Genomic DNA, 19,369 nt, shown 5'->3' with positions numbered 1-19,369 from the left:
TTCGTGATTGTTTTGTAACAAGTATTTTTTGTTTTTTAAGAAGAATTTCTGATTTCTCAGGATGTATTTTTGTTTTGTAAGAATTTTTTTTGGTTTGTAAAAAGAATTTATATTTTGTAAGAAGAATTATGATCTTTTAGGATGTATTTTGGTTTTGTAAGAATTATTTTGTTGTGTAAGAATTATTTTTGTTCAAGTATTTTGTATTTTCTAAGAATAGTTTGTGATTGCTTAGGATCTATTTTCGTTTTATAAGAATCATTTTTCATCTTAAGAAGTATTTTGTATTAAGAATTTGCGATTTCTTAGGATGTTTTTTTTGTTTTATAAGAATTATTGTTTGCTTTGTAAGAAGAATTTTTTGTTTTATAAGACGTATTCGTATTTTGTAAGAACAATCTCTGATTTCTTAGGGTGTATTTTTGGTTTTTAAGAAGTATTTTTTGTTTTTTAAGAAGTATTTTTTGCTTTTTAAGAAGTATTTTGATTTTTAACAAGAAAATATCTGAAAATGTCTTATAAATGATGAGGGGTGCCAGAGGGCTAGTTATAGTGTCGCACGGTGGTGTGAATTGACATTGTTTATCACGTTGAAGGTGGCTTGTGAAAACATGATCCAATAGATTCAAAGCATGATTATTAACAAGGAATAACCTGATAAATGTCTTGGAATGGTTATGTTGCCAGAGGGTGTTTTGTGCCATCTATAGTTTGCCACGGTGACATGAAGTGTCTTGGACTAACGCTTTCTACAGCTTATAGTTAAGGTGGGAGGTTTTTTTTCGAAGGAGGGGGACTAAAATCTAACACCCAGTCAAAGAAACGGGGGCATTTTCATTAAAACCTCTCAAATGTATCTCTTAATATGGTTTGAATTTACCTCTAATAACAACCCTCCTCCTCTGGAATTGGTTGCTAGGGTTCCCGCGTTTCTTTAATTCATACTCCTTTTTTCTTATATTTTTTCCTTTATAAGCTTTTTGTTCACGGCCTGTTTTTCCGTTTGTTGATTTTTAATTGCTTTTTTCTGTGATTTCATGATTTTATAATGCTTGTGGTGCTTAGCAACCAGGAATGAGTCATTTTGGCTCAAAGACACTTGGCATTTTCATTAAACCTCTCAAAAATGTCTCTTAGTATGGTTTAAATTTACCTCTAATGACAACTCCCTTCCCATGGAAATGGTTGCTAGGATTCCCGCCTTTTTTTAATTGAAAGCTTTCTGCTTATAGTTTATCGTATAACAGCTTTTTTCATGTTTTGTTTTTTGTTTGTGAAAATTTAACTGCTTTTTTCTATGATTTCGTGATTTTATAGTGCTTGTGATGCTTAGCAGTCAGGAATGCATAGTCTTGACTCAAAGAAACGAGGCATTTTTATTAAAGCCTCTCAGAAATATATCATAATATTGTGTAAATTTACCTCTAATAACAACCCTCCCCCTCCCCCTGGAATAGGGTTCTATGGTTCCCGCCTTTCTTTAATTCATTCTTCTTTTTGCTTATATTTTTAATTTTTTCACGTTTTGTTTTCCATTCGCTGAGTTTCAACAGCTTTTTTTCTGTGATTTCGTGATTTTATAACCTGTCTAGCTAACTTAACCTGTACAGGTCACGTTAGAACATTACTAGAATGTAACAAGCAGGTGCATATCAAATGTAATGAATTTTAGTAATCGATTTTCTCCCCTGCATGTCAATTATTGCAGATAGGGAACATGTAATCCATAGCTTCATCGAAAGGTTTCCGTTAGAATGTATTCTCCGGATAATAATATTAGAAAGGGTTTCTTGGTCCCAGTTGTCTAGCACTCCATTCCATTGTTAGGACATCTCTTTCAAATCCTAATGCGGGCAAAAATCTTTGGATTATAAAGGTTCCCTGAGAAAGAAAAGAAAAATGCACTGAAAGAAAATGAAGTCTCTTACAGTATTATGTGGCATCCCACGTGTGCATCGTCATTACATAACATCTCACGTGTGCGCCGTCATCGCGTGTCATCCCAGGTGTGTGCTGCCATTACGTAACAGTCAAGTGTGCGCCACCTTCTCGTAACACCCACATGTGCCCTGTCATTACGTAATACCCACATGTGCGCCGTCATTACGTAATACCCAGGTGTATCCTGTGCTTACTTACAAGCGGAGATTCCCCACGAGCTCCTGAAGTCTATCCTGTCATGCGTGATGACGTTATTCCCTATTAATATGCTAAGTTACGCAAGATTGCGTCACCCTCAACATAAGCAAACGTTCGCTATTACGCAAGCTCCTCCGCTTGACTAGTGGACTCCAACAAACCTGATTACGTAACAGACACAATATCTCTTAGAAAAAAGTCCCTATTACGTAACATGCACCTGCGTCTGGAAGAAAATTAATAACAGCTGCGATTTGAGGGAATTACTGCTCAACTGATTCGTCATCTTAAATCATTAAAGGAAGAAAAGATTAGCGGCTATGGGTCTGCCTAAAGTAATTGTGCCCCCATTACTAATGAATGCATACTTCCCAATAACGAATACTACGCGTAAGCAATGGGAGAATTTTGTAACTTCAGAACCTTTCTACTGGGGCTGTGGGGGTGGTGGTTCACTTTTTTATCCAAAGACATAGTTATTGGGCCTTTCAGGTATGATGAACAAAATGGCTATCTTAAAATTTTGATCAGAAGATTTTGGGAAAAAAGAAGCGGGAAAGTGGGCTTAGTTGCCCTCGAATCTTTTTGGTCACTTAAAAAGGATACTTGAGCTTTTAATTCTTTTCGAATGAATCCTCTCCTAATATTCTAGGACCACTGGGTTGATAAGACCACCCATGAAAAAAAAATAAACACGCTTCCGTGGTCTTTCTTCTGGCAAAAAATCGAAAATTTCACATCGTTGCAGATATGAGGTTGAAATGTCTTTAATAAGGTTTTCCGATACACCGAATCTGGGGGTGTGATTCTCATTCAGATTCCTTGAATTTTATGGGATGTTTTCCCCCTTTTTCGAAAATAAGGCAACTTTTCTCCGGCTCGTAGCCTTTGATGGGCAACACTAAACTTAATGACACATATATTTGAAATCAGCATAATAAGCCCATTCTTTTATATATCTATTGGTGCCAAAATTCTGTTTTTTAGAGTATCGGTCGCTATTGAGCCGCGTCGCTCCTTACTTACAGTTCGTTACCACGAACTGTTTGAAAATAGTTGGGTAGTATTTGAACCTCACAGAGGCCAAACATGGAAATCAGCTCTCACTTTTAACATATTTCTCGCTAACACAACAACCGCTCTGTTAGGTGCCCTGGTTACAAAAATCTGATACCCTCCTTTATTGCCAATATTGGCTCTTTATTCCAAAACTCAAAAGCGGGAGACTAGCTCTTTTTTTTCACGAAGCCTCATTTATATCTGGCAAATTATCCTATATGTGTTTTGAATGGCGAAAATAAGGAAATGAATCTCCCATGAAGGCTAGATCAATTAGGGACTCCCAAGGCAAAGGGGTTGGATTGCTTACTTACCCATATCTAGGATATTAACTCTTACTTTCTGTCGATTTCGGTTGGGATCCAGCTCTTATGTTCAGCTAGACGTGCTGATAACAAGAAATTGGGTATAACCTTCTCCTGCCCCTCCCCTCCCACAGGTGCCAGAACGGCCGTGGGCTTCCAAGACGCATAATTAGGATAGCCTACTAGCTCTTATTCACTATTGACTTCGATTGAAATATAATGACCCCCTTTGAAAGATATATAGAGGATCAAATATTAGTACTTCTCCCCCCCTCTCTCTCTCGCCAAGGTTCAATCGGTCTCTGGCTTATAAGGGCAGATACATTACATCAGATGTTACTCTAATTTAGGTAGAGAATTTACTAACTACTACTACTAGTACTAACAACAACTCAACTGCACCAAGCCGCCTGAGGGTAAAATATCTACACACGGTCCTCTTCCACCCCAATTTGTTCAAAGTCTCCCTCATTACACCCTCCCAGGAAGTTCCCGTTTCCCTTGAATCTTTTCTTTTGACATCCTACCAACCCAACTTGGGACGACCTGCTTTTCTTTTGGGTCTAAACGGTTTTCCAAAAAGGCCAATCTTTGGAAATATGTCATCCTACATCTGTAGAACCTTTCCTAGCCATCTAAACCTCTCCTTCATTTTAGCCCTAGAAAGTGGGATTAAACCACACTTTTGGTAGAGCCTACTCCTTGAGATATGGTCAGTCAGTTTGGTACCCAAAACAATGCGTAGGTAATTTGCCTGGAAAACATCTAGCAAATCTTTCTCCATGTTTTGCAGCGCCCATGCTTCAGATCCATACTTCAACACTGTCATTAGTGTAGTTTCCAATATTCTGAACTTGGTTTGCAGACTTATCTTCTTATTCTTTCACTTTTTTGACTGGGAAAAAACACCCTGGGCCTTGGCTTTTGTGTTTTCAGGAAAGTGCAAGTTTTCTGTTATCATACAGACACAGGGAAATATCATTGGTTTATTTGCACTAGTTTTATCGATATATGTTAGATAGGCTGTGAAGCATAACATCTTCCCAGGGGAATTCATAAACGTCTTCCCAGAGTATAATTTAGGCTCTAAATGGTGTAACTTTACAAAAGTTAATTTTAGTTAAAAACAGACAAAGATTAATTTAAAAAAACAAAATTTTTCTGAGGGAAGTAAAGAGCAAAGATGAAACTTAAAACGAACAAAAATTATTGATTCACAGCCTATCTAACATATATTGATAAAACTAGTGTAAAAAAACCAAATGGTGATATTTCTCTGTGTTTTTATGATCACAGAAAACTAGCGCTTTACTGAAAACACAAAAGCCAAGCATAAAAAACGAATTTTGATTTAGGAGTCAAAATTGAGAAAGTAGCCCGACAACAACAAACTAATCTGTAGGCCTAATGCTTTCTATATCTGTAGTGATCTGTATAACTTTCAGTATACAATTAAATTTATCTTAAAACTGGAGTATAAAGATAAATATTATTTTAATCACGGCAAAGTCATTGAACAAAATTCAAAATAATGGATATTCATCACTTAACATCTTGGTCTCACCAGTTATAATACCAGTAGTGTGTAATATACAATTTTGAATTGTAAAGAAGATGGTTTAGTATTACTCGAAATAAAGAACAAATAAGCCATAATAGGAATTCCGTAAATCCGGTTATTTCTCTATACAGCTGATAATTTTAAGTTATCGCACAAATTCTAAAACTAGTCTACAGTTCTAACAGTATCAAGACGGCTTCACTTCGGACTTCTTTACGAAATAGTCACGTAATGTCCTTTCCAGAACCAACACGAGAGCCAATCATTGGACTGAGGTCATTGTGCAGAAGTGACACCAACTTAAACGAAAAAAAAAATTAAGCAGCAATCCGAAAATACTTTATTTTTCATACTATGTAAATTGACCTGAATCGGTTTGCTTTTACTGTACCAAAACTCCTAGGCTATATTGTTTCGTGTTTTCAGTAAATTGCTAGTTTTCTAAAATCATACAGACATAGGGAAATATCGTCAGTTGGTTTATTTGCACTAGTTTTATCGATATATGTTAGAGAGGCTGTGAAGCAATATTTTGTTTTGTTTTAAATTTTAACTTCCCTCTTCACTTTCCTCCGAAAAGCTTTGTTGTTTTGAATAAGTTATTAGTAAAGACGGTGGGCGCAGTGAAGATGTTAAAAGTAGAATAGCCAAGACTCAGAGTGTTTTTTCTAGTCGAAAAAAGTTAGGAAGAATAAGTCTGCAAACCAAGTTTAGAATATTGGAAGCTACAGCGATGACAGAGTTGAAGTAGGGTTCTGAAGCATGGGCGCTTCAAAAAACAGAGGAAGATTTTCTAGATGTTTTCCGGAGAAATTGCCTACGGATTGTTTTGGGTACCAAACTGGCTGATCGTATTTGAAGCAGTAGACTGTACCAAAAGTCCTACTTTCTAGGGCTAAAATGAGGGAATGGTTGGGATAGCTAGGGCACGTTCTACGGATGAAGGATGAAAGATTGCCAAAGACTGGCCTTTTCGGCAAACCAGCTAGGCCCAAGAAAAGCAGGTCGTCCCAGATTGGGTTGGGAGGATGTCAAAAGGAATGATTTATGGAAAACGGGAACTTCCTGGGAAGATGTAAAGAGGGAGGCGTGAAATAAATTGGGTGGAGGAGGACCGATCGTAGCTGTGTTGACCAAAGGTGGTTGGTGATTTGGTACCACCTATTATTTAAACTTAAATTAAAGTAAATAGGCCTACTAATACTTAACTTAAAGTAACATTTGATGTGCTGTATCTGCCTTTTTAAGTCAGAGGCTGATTAAACCTTGGCAAGAGGGGGAGGGGAAGAGGACCTAATATTTGATTATCTATATATATTTCAAAGGGGGTCATCACATTTTCAATCAAAGTCAATAGTGAATAAGAGCTAGTAGGATATCCTAATAGCTATTAATAAGCCCATAGCCATTCTGACCCCTTTGAAAGGCGGAGGGGCAGGTCAAGGGCATACCCAAATTCTTGTAACCAGCACGTCTAGCAGAACGTAAGAGCTTGATCCGAACTGAAATCGAGAGAAAGCAAGAGTTAATATCCTAGATGTAGGCAAGTAAGCAATCCAATCCCTTCGGCAGCGAGCAGGAATCTAAACTGATCTTGTAAAGCTATCTGCCACAATGTTTTGTCAGAACTCATCCAATCTCACTGGAAAGTAAGAGCAGACTAGTTGTCCTAGCTTTGCCTTTTGGAGTCCCTACTTGATCTAGCCTTCGATGGAGATACATTTCCTTATTCTTGCCATTCAAAACTCATATAGGATAATTTACCAGATCAAACAGTTCGTGGTAGCGAACTGTAAGTAAGGAGCGACCCGGCTCAATCGTGACCGAAACTCTAAAAAACGGAATTTTGGCACCAATAGATACATCAAAAGAATCAGATTTTAATTCTGATTTCAAAAATATACGTTTCATCGAGTTTAATTTTACCCATCAAAAGTTACGCGCCTGAGAAAATTTTGCTGATTTTTGAAAAAAGGGGGAAAGACCCGCTAAAAGTTATAGAACCTTAATGAAATTCACACCATCATATTCAGCGTATCATATAACCCTACTGTAGAGGTTTGAGGCTTCTATCTACAAAAATATGGAATTTTGCATTTTTTGCCAGAAGAAAGATCACCGGTGCGTGGTTATTTGTTTTTTTTTCCCCAGGGGTAATGGTATTGACCCAGTGGTCCTAGAATATTTTAAAAGGGTTCAATAAAATGGAAATTAAAATTTCTAGTGCCTTTTTTAAGTGACCAAAAAAAATGGAGGGCAACTAGGCCCCCTCCCACGCTCATATTGTTCTCAAAGTCACCCAATTAAAATTTTGAGATTGCCATTGTGTTTAGCATAGTCGAAAACCTAATAAATATGTCTTTTAAGATGACTTAATCCCCCACAGTTCCCAGGGGAAGGGCTGCAAGTTATGAACTTTGCCCATTGCTTACATATTGTCTTGGTTTTTGGGAAGTATAAAGACATTTTCAGGAAGAATTTTTTCTGTTGGGGGGGGGCTGGAGGAGGGGGTTACTCGGGAGAATCTTTCCGTGGAGGATGTTTCTTTGGGGTAAGAGACATTTCTATGAAGGGGGCGCCGGATTTCCAAACATTATTTAAAAAACGATCAGAAATTAAATTTAAAAAAACAAGTACTTTCATCTGAAAGTAAGAAGCAACATTAGAACTTAAAATGAACAGAAATTAATACGTATATGAGGGGGTTCTCCCCCAAGTCAATACCTCGCTCTTTACGCTACAGTTTTTTTTTAGTGCTTTCAAAATAGCTATATATTCTAATTAAACGGCCTTTGTTTTTATGTGTTTTTTTAATTAATTTTTTTTTAAATTTTAACGTAAAGAGCGTGTTATTTAATAAGGTTATAACCCCCTCATATACGTAATAACATATACTTAATAAAAAAAAAAACAATAAAAAAAAAAACAAGCGATACGGCTCAATAGTAATCGAAAATTTTAAAAACGGAACTTTGATGTCAATAAATGTATCAAAAGAATGGGCTTATAATGCTGATTCTAAATATATGAATTTTATTAAGTTTAGTATTACTCATCAAAGGCTACGAGTCTCAGAAAACTCACCTGATTTTTTAAAGAGGGGGGAAACATCCCCTAAAAGTGAAAATTTTTTAATGAAAATCACACCGTCAGATTCAGCGTATCAGAAAACCCTATAACATAGGTTTCAAGCTCAAATCTGCAAAAATCTGCAACTTTGTATTTTTTTCCAGAAGAAAAATATACGAATATAGAAGTTTGTTACGTAAGTTTATTTGTAAATTACGTCAGAACCAAATTCAGAGACAGGCATTTAGCAAAAGAAAAGTAAAATTTTTATGTAAATTTTGTTTACTTATTCAATGACGGCGAGCCAAAATAAAAGCTGCATTAACTAAAAAACGATCAGAAATTAAATAAAAAAAACTAGTTTTTTAAACTGAAAGTAAGGAGCGACATTAAAACTTAAAACGAACTGAAATTATTCCATATATGAAAGGGGTTGTCCCCTCCTCAGCGCCTTGCTCTTTACGCTTAAGTGTGACTGTCTCACAATTTTGTTTTTTAAAATAACAAAATAACTTTAGCGTAAAGAGCGAGGCGTTGAGGAGGGGACAGCCCGTTTCATATACGGAATAATTTCTGTTCGTTTTAAGTTTTAATGTCGCTCCTTACTTTCAGTTAAAAAATCTTGTTTTTTTTTATTTAATATAAATAAAGCTTCGTCAAAAGAAAGATGCTAGTCTCTTACTTGTGAGTTTTAGGATAAAGAGCCAATATTGGCAATAGAGGAGGGTATCAGATTTTTGTAACCAGGACACCTTCCAGAGCGATTGTTGTGTTAGCGAGAATACAGTAAAAAGTGAAAGCTGATTTCCATGTTCGGCCTCTGTAAGTTTCAAATACGACTCGAATTTGTAGAAGAAGAGGTCACTAAATTCTTGTCATCAGTATGCCTATCAAAAAGCCTATCCACTCTTTGTCAAAATCCCAAATATTTGTCATAAGGTCATTTGTCCAAGATAAATGTCGGATCCCATTTAAATTTGGCAAAACGTGGTCATAGTTGCGTATTTTTACGATATGTACCAGTTCCTGCCTCTCTTGTGGGGAGAGGAAGTACCAAAATCACTAGCCTATCATTGAGGGTATTTTCATAGCCATGTTACTTGGTGGGCTAGCAGAAATAATTCCGAAAAACCTGACCAGAAGCGACAATTAGAATCTCGGGTGTCCGCATTCGATGGGACCTCTATGAAGCAAGGGCCACAAGCCTTGGTACCTGACGTCTGAGGGGTTATAATTTTTTTTTTTTTTAGAAGCTGCAGATAAAAATTCAATTAATTACGATTTACTGTTCTGCATGATATTTAAAGAGACTTTAGAAAGCTGAAGGACGTTAAATTTTTTTCAGATGTACAGCTAATATTATTAACCAAAATTTGTGCGATCATTATTGTAATTTTTCTGCCACAATGCTGCAAAGCATGTTTAACTTCTCACGGGCAACTATCCAGGAGGAGGAGGTGGATTTACTTGGTTTGAGCCCCCCCCCCCCCCCCAAAAAAAAAGATTGCCCAGCTCGAAGAAAAGTGACAAAAATATATGAATGGCACCAACATTTCCATTTTTGTTGCTATATGGGATCTACAGATAGTAGAATTTATAAAAAGCACATATATATGAGCAATAGCTTTAAAGAGCCATTAAAATTTCTCTGCGATGGTGCGGTTTCCTTCTGGGCCTACTAATGTTGCAGTTGCCTGCTGGTGGGCAGATGATTATGAAACTTACTAAGGAGGCTGGGAGGTTGAGTATACGGGAGGAGTGCTTGTAAACTTCCAGCGAGGGGTTTAGGATCGTAAATCTTACAATGGTTATACTTCCAAGCTTTTTTCACTAGAGAAATAGCACCATAAGTGCCGTTTTTTGTGCCATGTGGCACTTGCAGATGGGAAAGTTGATAAAAAGCACGTAGATATAAGCAATTGCATTTAAATGATACATTAGATATCTCTCTACGATTTTCTGGTAGCCCACTAGCCCCAGATTTTCCAATTCAGACATGACACCAAAAGTGTCATTTTTAGTACCATGTGGCGCTTGCAGACGGTGGAAATTATAAAAGCCTTGTAGATATGAGTGATAGCTTTAAGAGAGCCATTAAACATATCTCTACGATGATGTGGTAGCCTGCTAGCCCTGCTAATGTTGCAGTAGCTTGCTGCTGAGCAGACGGTTTATGAAACTTACTAAGGAGGCTGAGAGGGGGGGTATTAGGGAGGCGCGATTTTAAACCTCGAGAGAAATATTTTGGACCGTAAATATTATGATGGTACCCGTTTTATACTTCCAAGCTTCTCCACTTGAGAAATGGCACCAAAAGTGCCGTTTTTAGTGCCATATGGCACTTGTAGATGGGACAGTCGATAAAAACACGTAGGTATAAGCAAGAGCGTTTAAATGATCCATTAAATATCTCTCTACGATTTTCTGGTAGCTCACTAGCCGCAGCTTTTCCAATTAGACATGACACCAAAAGTGCCATTATTAATACCCTGTGGCGCTTGAAGACGTTGGAAATTATAAAAGCCTCGTAAATATGAGCAATAGCTTTAAAATCCATTAAACATCTCTCTATGATGATGTGGTATTCTCCTAGCCCTGCCAATGTTGCAGTAGCTTGCTGCTGAGCTGACGGCTTATGAAACTTACTAAGGACGCTGGGAGGGGGAGTATTCAGGAAGGGTGATTTTAAACCTCCAGTGAAAGATTTTGGACCGTAAATATTACTATGGTACCCGTTTTATACTTCTAAGATTATCCGCTTGAGAAATTACACCAAAAGGGCCGTTTTCAGTGTCATGGGGCGCTTGTAGACGTTGAAAATTATAAAAGCCTCGTAGATATGAGCAATAGCTTTAAGAGAGCCATTAAACATATCTCTACGATGATGTGGTAGCCTGCTAGCCCTGCTATTGTTGCAGTAGCTTGCTGCTGAGCAGACGGTTTATGAAACTTACTAAGGAGGCTGAGAGGGGGGGTATTCGGGAGGGGCGATTTTAAACCTTGAAAGAAATATTTTGGACCGTAAATATTATGATGGTACCCGTTTTATACTTCCAAGCTTCTCCACTTGAGAAATGGCACCAAAAGGGCAATTTTTACAGATGGTGGAATTGATAAAAAGCACATAGATTTGGGAAATAGCTTTTATAGGAGCTACTGAACATCTTTCTACGATATTGGTAGCCCACTAGCCCCACTACTTTAGAAATGGCACTAACAGTGCCATTTTTAGTATCATGTGGCACTTGTAGCTTTTATATGAACTGTTAAACATCTCTCTGCGATGTTCTGATAGCCCGCTAGCTCCACCACTTGAGAAATAGCACCAACAGTATCTTTTTTGTTCCATGTGACGCTTCCAGATGTTGAAAAAAAAAATAAAATAAAAACGCATAGATATGAGCAATAGTTTTAAATAAGCTATGAAACCTCATTATATGATGTTCTGGTACCCCGCTAACCGTGGTAGAAAACTAATAAAAAAATAAATAAAAGAAGATACATCAGCGCTACGAATGCAGAAAAGTGATTACGGGTCCACTGCCACTACTATTACTACTACCGCTACTAATACAACAACTGCTGCTTCTATTTCGACTAATACTACTGCTAAGAGTATTAAGGTGAAAATTTCAAGAAATGTTGAGCGGGAGTTGAAGTAAAATAAAACACGCTATGTGCATACAGGTTGTCCAAAGGGCGTATGAGTAATTTCTTAGGAACGGCTTAGAGTAATAAGTCGTAACTTCCAGGGCATTATGGGAGGAAGGTTAAACTGAAAAAAAAGGCACTACTACTACTACTACTACTAAATCTATTAATACTACTGCTGCTTGTAATACTACTGCTAACGCTACTACTATTAAAGCTGAGGGTATTAAGGTGAAAATCTCAGGCAATGGTGAGAGGATGTTTAACTAAATTAAACCATACTATGTGCATGCAGGTTGTCAAAAGGAGATATCAGCAATGTCCGAGGGATTATATAGAGTATTAAGTTGAAACTGTCAGCGTGTGTTGAGTGGGATGTTGAAAAAAACGAAAGGTGATATATGCATGCTGCTGCTGATGCTACAACTACTGCTACAACTATTTCCACTACTGAAGCTAGGAGGGTTCAGGTGAAGCTTTCAGGGAATTTTTAGGGGGGTTGATAACTAAATCGAAACACACTATGAGCATGTGCATTGTCAAAAGAGTGTACCAGCAATACCTCAGGAGCATAATTGTCACTTTACTGAAAACCGAATACATTTTAAATGATTTCTCTGTTTTTAATTTTAATAAATCAAAATTAGATGAATGAATATCGGTATATATATATATATATATATATATATATATATATATATTATATATATATATATATATATATATATATATATATATATATATATATATATATATATATATATATATATATATATATATATATATATATATATTCATTTGTTGTTTTTTCAGTAATCTTGCTCTATAGTAGCTTTTTCCCAAATCTAACATTTTATGACTCCATTTCATTGAGACAAACTCTCAAGGTCAAATAAGTCAATGTAGAAAAAAAAAAATCAAAATGAGTATCGACCTAAAAAAATATTCTAGTTGGAAAGCTGATGTAAAATGAGACCTAACGTAATTGAATAGATACGGCTGATTTTAGCTTGAAAATGCTAAGTCTGTCCATCTCTTTACATTGTTGAAGATCAATTAAGATCCATTTGAAGAAATACTATGCAATTTAAAGTTCTAATTTCCTTCTTGTCTTTCAGTGACGAAGTACAGAAGTCACTTGACATACTAGATCAAGTTCTCTCCGAGTTTGAAGATGTTTCTTCTTCTTCTGAAAGTACAGCGGCTTTTTCTAGTCCATGTGACGATGGAAGTGAAAAAAGTGATAACAAAACGAAAAAAGAAGTATATTTTGGTGTAAGTACAGTTGAAAGATCGATGCTGCAGTGTCACGGAAAAGATTTGAAAGACCAATCTGTATCAAACTCAGTTTCAAAGCTGGAAAAGAGTTTGGAACGGATTCGACTATTGCAACAAAACTCAGTTACTAATACAGACTTCTTGACTGTCAGCAACGTTGATGACATAAAATCTGCAACGTGCTTTGACCAAAGCCAAGAAATGCTTAACAATAATAACGAAGCAGTTGTTCCCAAAAATCTACTTTCCTTTTGGCTTGACAGGGAAGAAAGGACTAAAGCTGAATTTAGCTCTACCTTTCCAAAGGGGAGGGAACAAGAACAAAAAGCAAGAAATACACCTCCTTCAAAACTCCCAAAACCGACAAATATCGTTAAACCGATTTCGAAAGCTGACCAATTCTTAGATTCACGGCTTCCAAAGAGCAAGATACCAGTTTCGTGTGATGCTAGGAATACTGAGAAACTATCTGCCTTCAAGCACCTGTCTGACGTCCAAAAGACAAAAAACTTTAAAATATCTGCAGAAAACAGGATCGATGATGCAAAGTTTTGTAGTAATTTACAAAATGAAGAGTTGTCAAACACCTTGAAACCTAATTTTCACGAAGAACTTGCTGATCAAAGCTTAGAATCCTGTCAGCCAAAGAAGGAGAACATGGTCTGTGATGCTAATAATACTGGAAAATCAAATGCCATAAACTTTCGAGAGGAATCTAAAAAAATCTCTGAAATCCCGGTGAATGATAGTAATATCGAACAATTTGGTAGTTCATCTCCAATTAAAAGTGACAGTTGTTTTGTACCAAGCCTATCCCTATCAGAACAATTCAGGGCAGTTGAGCACTTCTCTTCCATCTCGAGCCTGAAGCATGCAAGAGGAGGTAAAGAAAAATTGCTCTCAGACAAAAAGACTGCTACTCTGCAATGCAATGACAGTCATTGCGATTTTGAAGAAGATATGATAGAAAAAAGTTATCAACTTCATGAAGTTTGCGAGAGAAGTGTTGCCCCTAAACCTCCTTTCGAAAAATTAGCTGAAGACTCCTGTATGTAAGTCAATTTTTTAGCCAGGGTTAAAAATCAACAGTATTATTGATTTATTTTCCTATTTTTTGCTAGTAACTTCTAAATTATAGTGATTCATTTTTCTCAATGATTCATTTATTTACGTCAGTACTTATTAAGAATCCGGTACACACGCGAGAAGTTAAGTTTCGTTAATGCTAATGAAATGAAACAATATAGGATGAAAATGTTTTGTTTATGAACAAGTTTGGGCTATATATTTGCACATTAGGGGGGTGGGGGTAAAGCATAGCATAAATTAGATACGTAACCTAACCTAGGTACTTTTTTTTGCCTCTTTAACCCCAAAAAACTAAAGTTTAAATATCTTTCACAAATGAGCAATCCCTCACTAGGCAGCGGAAACCTGTTTTTCATTAGGATCTTTGAGATTTCGATGCGGTCTTTCTCGCGTGTTTACCAGATTCTTAATAAGTACCTTTATTTCAGGATAGGTCACTAAAATATATTCAAGAGAGAGAGAGAGAGAGAGAGAGAGAGAGAGAGAGAGAGAGAGAGAGAGAGAGAGAGAGAGAATAAAGTTTAAAAATAAATAAACATGTTGTGATTGGTATTTCTTTTCTGTTAAGACGTGACTTTTTGTGAATATCTTCCTATACGCTTAGACTAATGATCAATGAATAAAGGGTCATTCCATTGTCATTTCAATAAAGAATAAGGCCCATGTTAGGCCTACATATTTATACCGAACTTGGCATAAATATCGTAGTTTTCTCTCTCTAAAAAAAATTGCATCCTCCTTATTTACGAATGTTTTTATTATAATCTCTTATTTTACTTTTTAAAGTGGCTTTAATTCGCGGAAATGTTGGGGAAAGGAATATATTTCCAAAATCTAGGGTGCATTTAGTTATTTTTCAAAGCCCCCCCCCCTCCCCGCCAATTGACGCTCCTGCTTAGATATGGGGATTATCTAAACAAAGAAACCGGATTTGCTTTTGATTGATGTTTATGCTCACGGGATAGTTGCCAAGACAGTGTTTGAGCTCTTTGGCAAGGATTAGTTACGATCGGAAAGAAAATTCAGGCTACCAGCGAGACGTATTCTTGGCTAGTGGTTTTTAGGACCAAATACAAAATTATTACCGTCATGGCTGTGAATTTAACTATTTTTCATATCTCATAAATCACTTGCCTCATGAAACAAATTGCATGCTTATGTAATTATATATAATATAATTTAGTTGTTTTTTTCTTCTTCAGGAAACTGCGCATGGAAGTTAATAACATAAATGATAACGTTCTGTTACAGCTGTGCCTAGGGCAATTAGAGAATTTGTGTACTGATCAATCTATTCTAGCGCATTGTAATAATTGTTGGTTAAAAGTATTGTAAATTGGATACAAAAAACATGATCAGTTTAGGCATTGAATTATGTGTTTTTTTTGGAAATCTTTGGTGATACGTCGATTTTGGTCCTGGCTGATAGCCTCCGTGTATCTTCAACTGTTTTTGCTCAGCTACTCCCTAGGGTTGGTGTCTTATAGGTTATGCATAAAGAAACGCCTTGCCTACAAGGAATTTCCCAAGAAGACTAGTGAAAAAAAAAACAGCGACAAGGAACAGGTTTGCTTAGCTGATTAAGGATCTTTTGAGTAATCTTAACTCTAAAAACGGTTTGGAACTGATTACAATTCTGGTAAAAATTCTGGTAAGAAGTGTATTTTTGTGTCTTTGATGCTCACCTATATTATATATATATATAATATATATATATATATATATATATATATATATATATATATATATATATATATATATATATATATATATATATATATATATATATATATATATATATATATATATATATATATATATATATATATATATATATATATATATATATATATATTTCGTTTATTTTTTACAACGCGCATTTAGTATCATTATTATTATTATATTACCTATGTTTATATGTAAAAATAATAGTAAACATAATTAATGGAAATTCATTATTTTCAATTTGTCACTCCAAAAAATATCTATAATAGGTCTAAATCTAACATGGGTATATACAATGTTAAATGCGGCCCGCGGAGTTATGATACATTTCTAAAATGACCCGCAAGATAATCTGGGTTGTCCACCCCTGTTTTAGAACGTCTCCAATAATGCCAATAAAACAATAACACGAGAGAAATATATCGGGGCATATATCAAACATATAAAACATCATTTGTGAAAGTAACCTACAGTTAATTTGCAAATCTCTGAATTTTCCATTTTTCATTTTTCATTTCCAACAAATTGTAATATTTTGGTTCACAAACAAATTTTCACATTTATTTGAATTATCATGTATGCTATATGTATTTGACTTTTACTTTATCTAAGCCGAATAATCCGAGCTGGTTGATTTTTCATTCAAAGCATGCAAGATTAAAAATTATGCTGTCCTGGTTTAATACCAATAGTGTGTCGAGAGCAATTTCCATTCAGTGTTTCCACTTATCTTTTGAAAAAATCTGTAAAATCTTGACAATTTTCGGGAGAAAATCTGGAGATGGCTCTCAGGAGTCGGGAGAAAATCGGGAGATGGATCTCAGGATTTGTAGAATTTTTAGTTTTTTGTATTTTGTATTGAGTTTTTGGAGGTGTTCGAGCGATTCGAGTATAAAGTACCACATTCTAAATGTTTGGAGTGCAGATTTACTGGAGCCAGCTGCAATTCCGGGAAGAAAATTCATCGATCAACATTGTCAAACATGACAAAAGGAAGCAGCTAGAAACATGAAATGTATTTAATTTTGAAACTAAGCGCAGTTATATCTCATTCAGACTCTAAAGCTGTTTAATTAAGACATTTTTCTTCATCGAACCCTATTTTTTTATCGCCCTTTCAGATTCCAGACGACAGGCCACTAAGTTCAGGACGGGGACAGAAAATCTGGACGAATTACGGACACCTGTCTTTTGACCATTGTGTCTGAGTTAAGTGGATATTTTTTTTACCACCATCCCCAGAGGTATTCACAAGTGATAAAGAGAAAACGCAAAGTCATAGCTCATTAGTATTGATATAACTGAAAAAAAGTGTAAAAAATTGCAAAACTTTCAGATACATATACCGCATTACATTCATAATATGTGTCTATCGCATGGTTTTTATGTGAGCAGCCTCCTCTGATCATGCAGTAGCTCAGCTGTGCTGGCGTACGCTACCACTCCTTTTAGCCTCTTTCTGAGGGGCTGGTCTACCGTCAGTGGGTCTGCTGTAACTCCGTCTTGTTTCATTTCCAGTTTCGTCTGAATTGTGGAAGCCAAAGTTACTGTTACGAAATGATTCCTTCCGTCTGTCTTTACTTCTTGAGTAAGCTGAACAGTCTTTCTGAAGCTACGTTCAAAAATGGCAAGGAGAATAAGTATTGTACAAACTTTGCTATGTTTGGTTTCTATGGTGGTCCCTCGCACTCAAAGCCGATTTCCAGTAATCCACGGTTGTCAGAGTCACTGTTTCATCATCATTGGCACTATTAGAAAGTTACCGCCATTCTTTGTCAATGGCACTTCTCGACCACTAATTGCACTCGTTTTCATCCTTTCTTCGCAATTTTATGTTTTATAATACACTGACAGGCTCTGGCAGACTATATTCGTCACTTTCTGCTTACCCAATCTTACTTTATCAGTAAGATTCTTATGCGGCATATTCTTGAGGAATGAGACTAACGTGTCAACCAGCAAAATCGTAAGTTGTTGTCAAAATGCTACAGTTTTCGCCTCTGTTTCTTGTATTGGATCATTTGAAGCAAACTCCTTCAGTTTTACAAAACAACTGGAGACAAAGTCTAATTTTTGTCATATTTCTTTAAATTTGTAGTAACTTTGGATCGTTTTCAATCTACTGAATCAGCTGAACCCACATAGTGCTAGTTCCCGTCTTCTTGGTGCAAGCCAACACTTATGGTTAGTTTATGAATTGAAAATAATTAGTTAATTACAAACCTTGAAGGTGTTTAAATTATCAAAAAGAGAAAATCAATGCAACCACTGTGGAATGGATAATGGCAATGTTCATACATATGCCAATGAATTCAAATCGCGGTGCCTCAATTGCCTGGGAGGTTAGGAAAACCCCTAAAAGACCACAGGCAACGGCCAGGTAAAAAAAAGAATGACCAAGAAGTAAAATGTTCCGGGGATTAAGTTTTCTGGAGATTTTCGGGAGATTCGGTATCTTCTTTTTTTGTCGGGAGATTGATTAGAAATTCGGTAGATCTTCCAAAAAATCGGGAGAAGTGGAAACACTGTTTCCATTTTCTGTGCTTTCCGGGTAGCCATTAATACTGGCGACAAACGCACAACATTTGCTACATAGTGTAATCAATAATAGAACAAGCATTGCGCATACTCCAAGATTTGTGTTACCTTTGATTTGAGGGCCAATGCACTCCACTCATCAGGTGTTTGACACAGATAACAAATTTTATTCTTTCTCATTGAGAGGGAGTTGATCCGATTTACAACAGGTTCAAGCTTGTGTTATAAATATGAAATGTATTTGCGAAATAACCAGAAAAAAATATAGTAGGACATTTTGGAAATATATATAGTAGCTTCATTTTATTTTACTGTACATTTCTAGTCTTTTGTATACTTTTTAGCTTTAACAGTGATTGAAGCAAAAATTTAGAATAGTAGCAAATTTTAATTTTTCACGATAAAATTTTCGGAAATTGAAGGGTTTTTTTAAGGACAGTAAAAGTGATATTAAAACTTAAACACAAACATAGATAATCCTATATTTTAGGGGACTGTCATAAAAAGTACTTTCCTAATGTACTGGGAGTAAATATGGCTCTCTGATATTGAACAAACATTCAAGAGTACTTAATTGTATGAGTAATATGCTTGGAAGCTAAGCCTAATAACATGAAGACGCGTCCATTTTAGTTTATATTAGAGTTATAATGTCCAAAAACAATTTACAGTTGCCCAATCTCAATTGAACCACGATTATGCTTACCTGTGTTGAAGCTTTCTCGTTTTTCCTCACCCCTTCCCTTGGGCCGGACCTTTGTGCGCCTAAAAAAATTTGGTACTTATGTATTATACCAAACATACTCAAGAAGTGAAGTTAGGTTTTCCCCTGGGGGTAAATATATAGCCCAAATTATATGCGCAAATAGTTAGCCCAAAATATACAAGTCTAATACATTCTGTGACCCGTCATTTGTTTTTGTGGCTATGAACCGGTTTTATCAAATCTGACATT

At 36.0% G+C, this 19,369-nt stretch overlaps 1 protein-coding gene across 1 annotated transcript in view; it reads left to right on the top strand.

The window, feature by feature from the left end:
- The first annotated feature begins 12,864 nt into the window (after positions 1–12,864).
- The window catches only part of LOC148949292 (uncharacterized), a 65,637-nt gene continuing 59,132 nt past the window's right edge, over positions 12,865–19,369 (top strand). The window contains exon 1 of the mRNA XM_089092673.1: positions 12,865–14,114. Within this exon, the coding sequence (XP_088948799.1) occupies positions 12,865–14,114 (1,250 nt within the window). The remainder of the gene's footprint in view (positions 14,115–19,369) is intronic.

This window comes from Artemia sp. Qi Xiang Cuo, chromosome 8, assembly GCF_049724085.1.
Source record: "Artemia sp. Qi Xiang Cuo chromosome 8, ASM4972408v1, whole genome shotgun sequence".
Taxonomy (NCBI): domain Eukaryota; kingdom Metazoa; phylum Arthropoda; class Branchiopoda; order Anostraca; family Artemiidae; genus Artemia; species Artemia sp. Qi Xiang Cuo.
The sequence above is the reverse complement of the archived record's forward strand: the minus strand, read 5'-3'. Positions and strand labels throughout refer to the sequence as shown.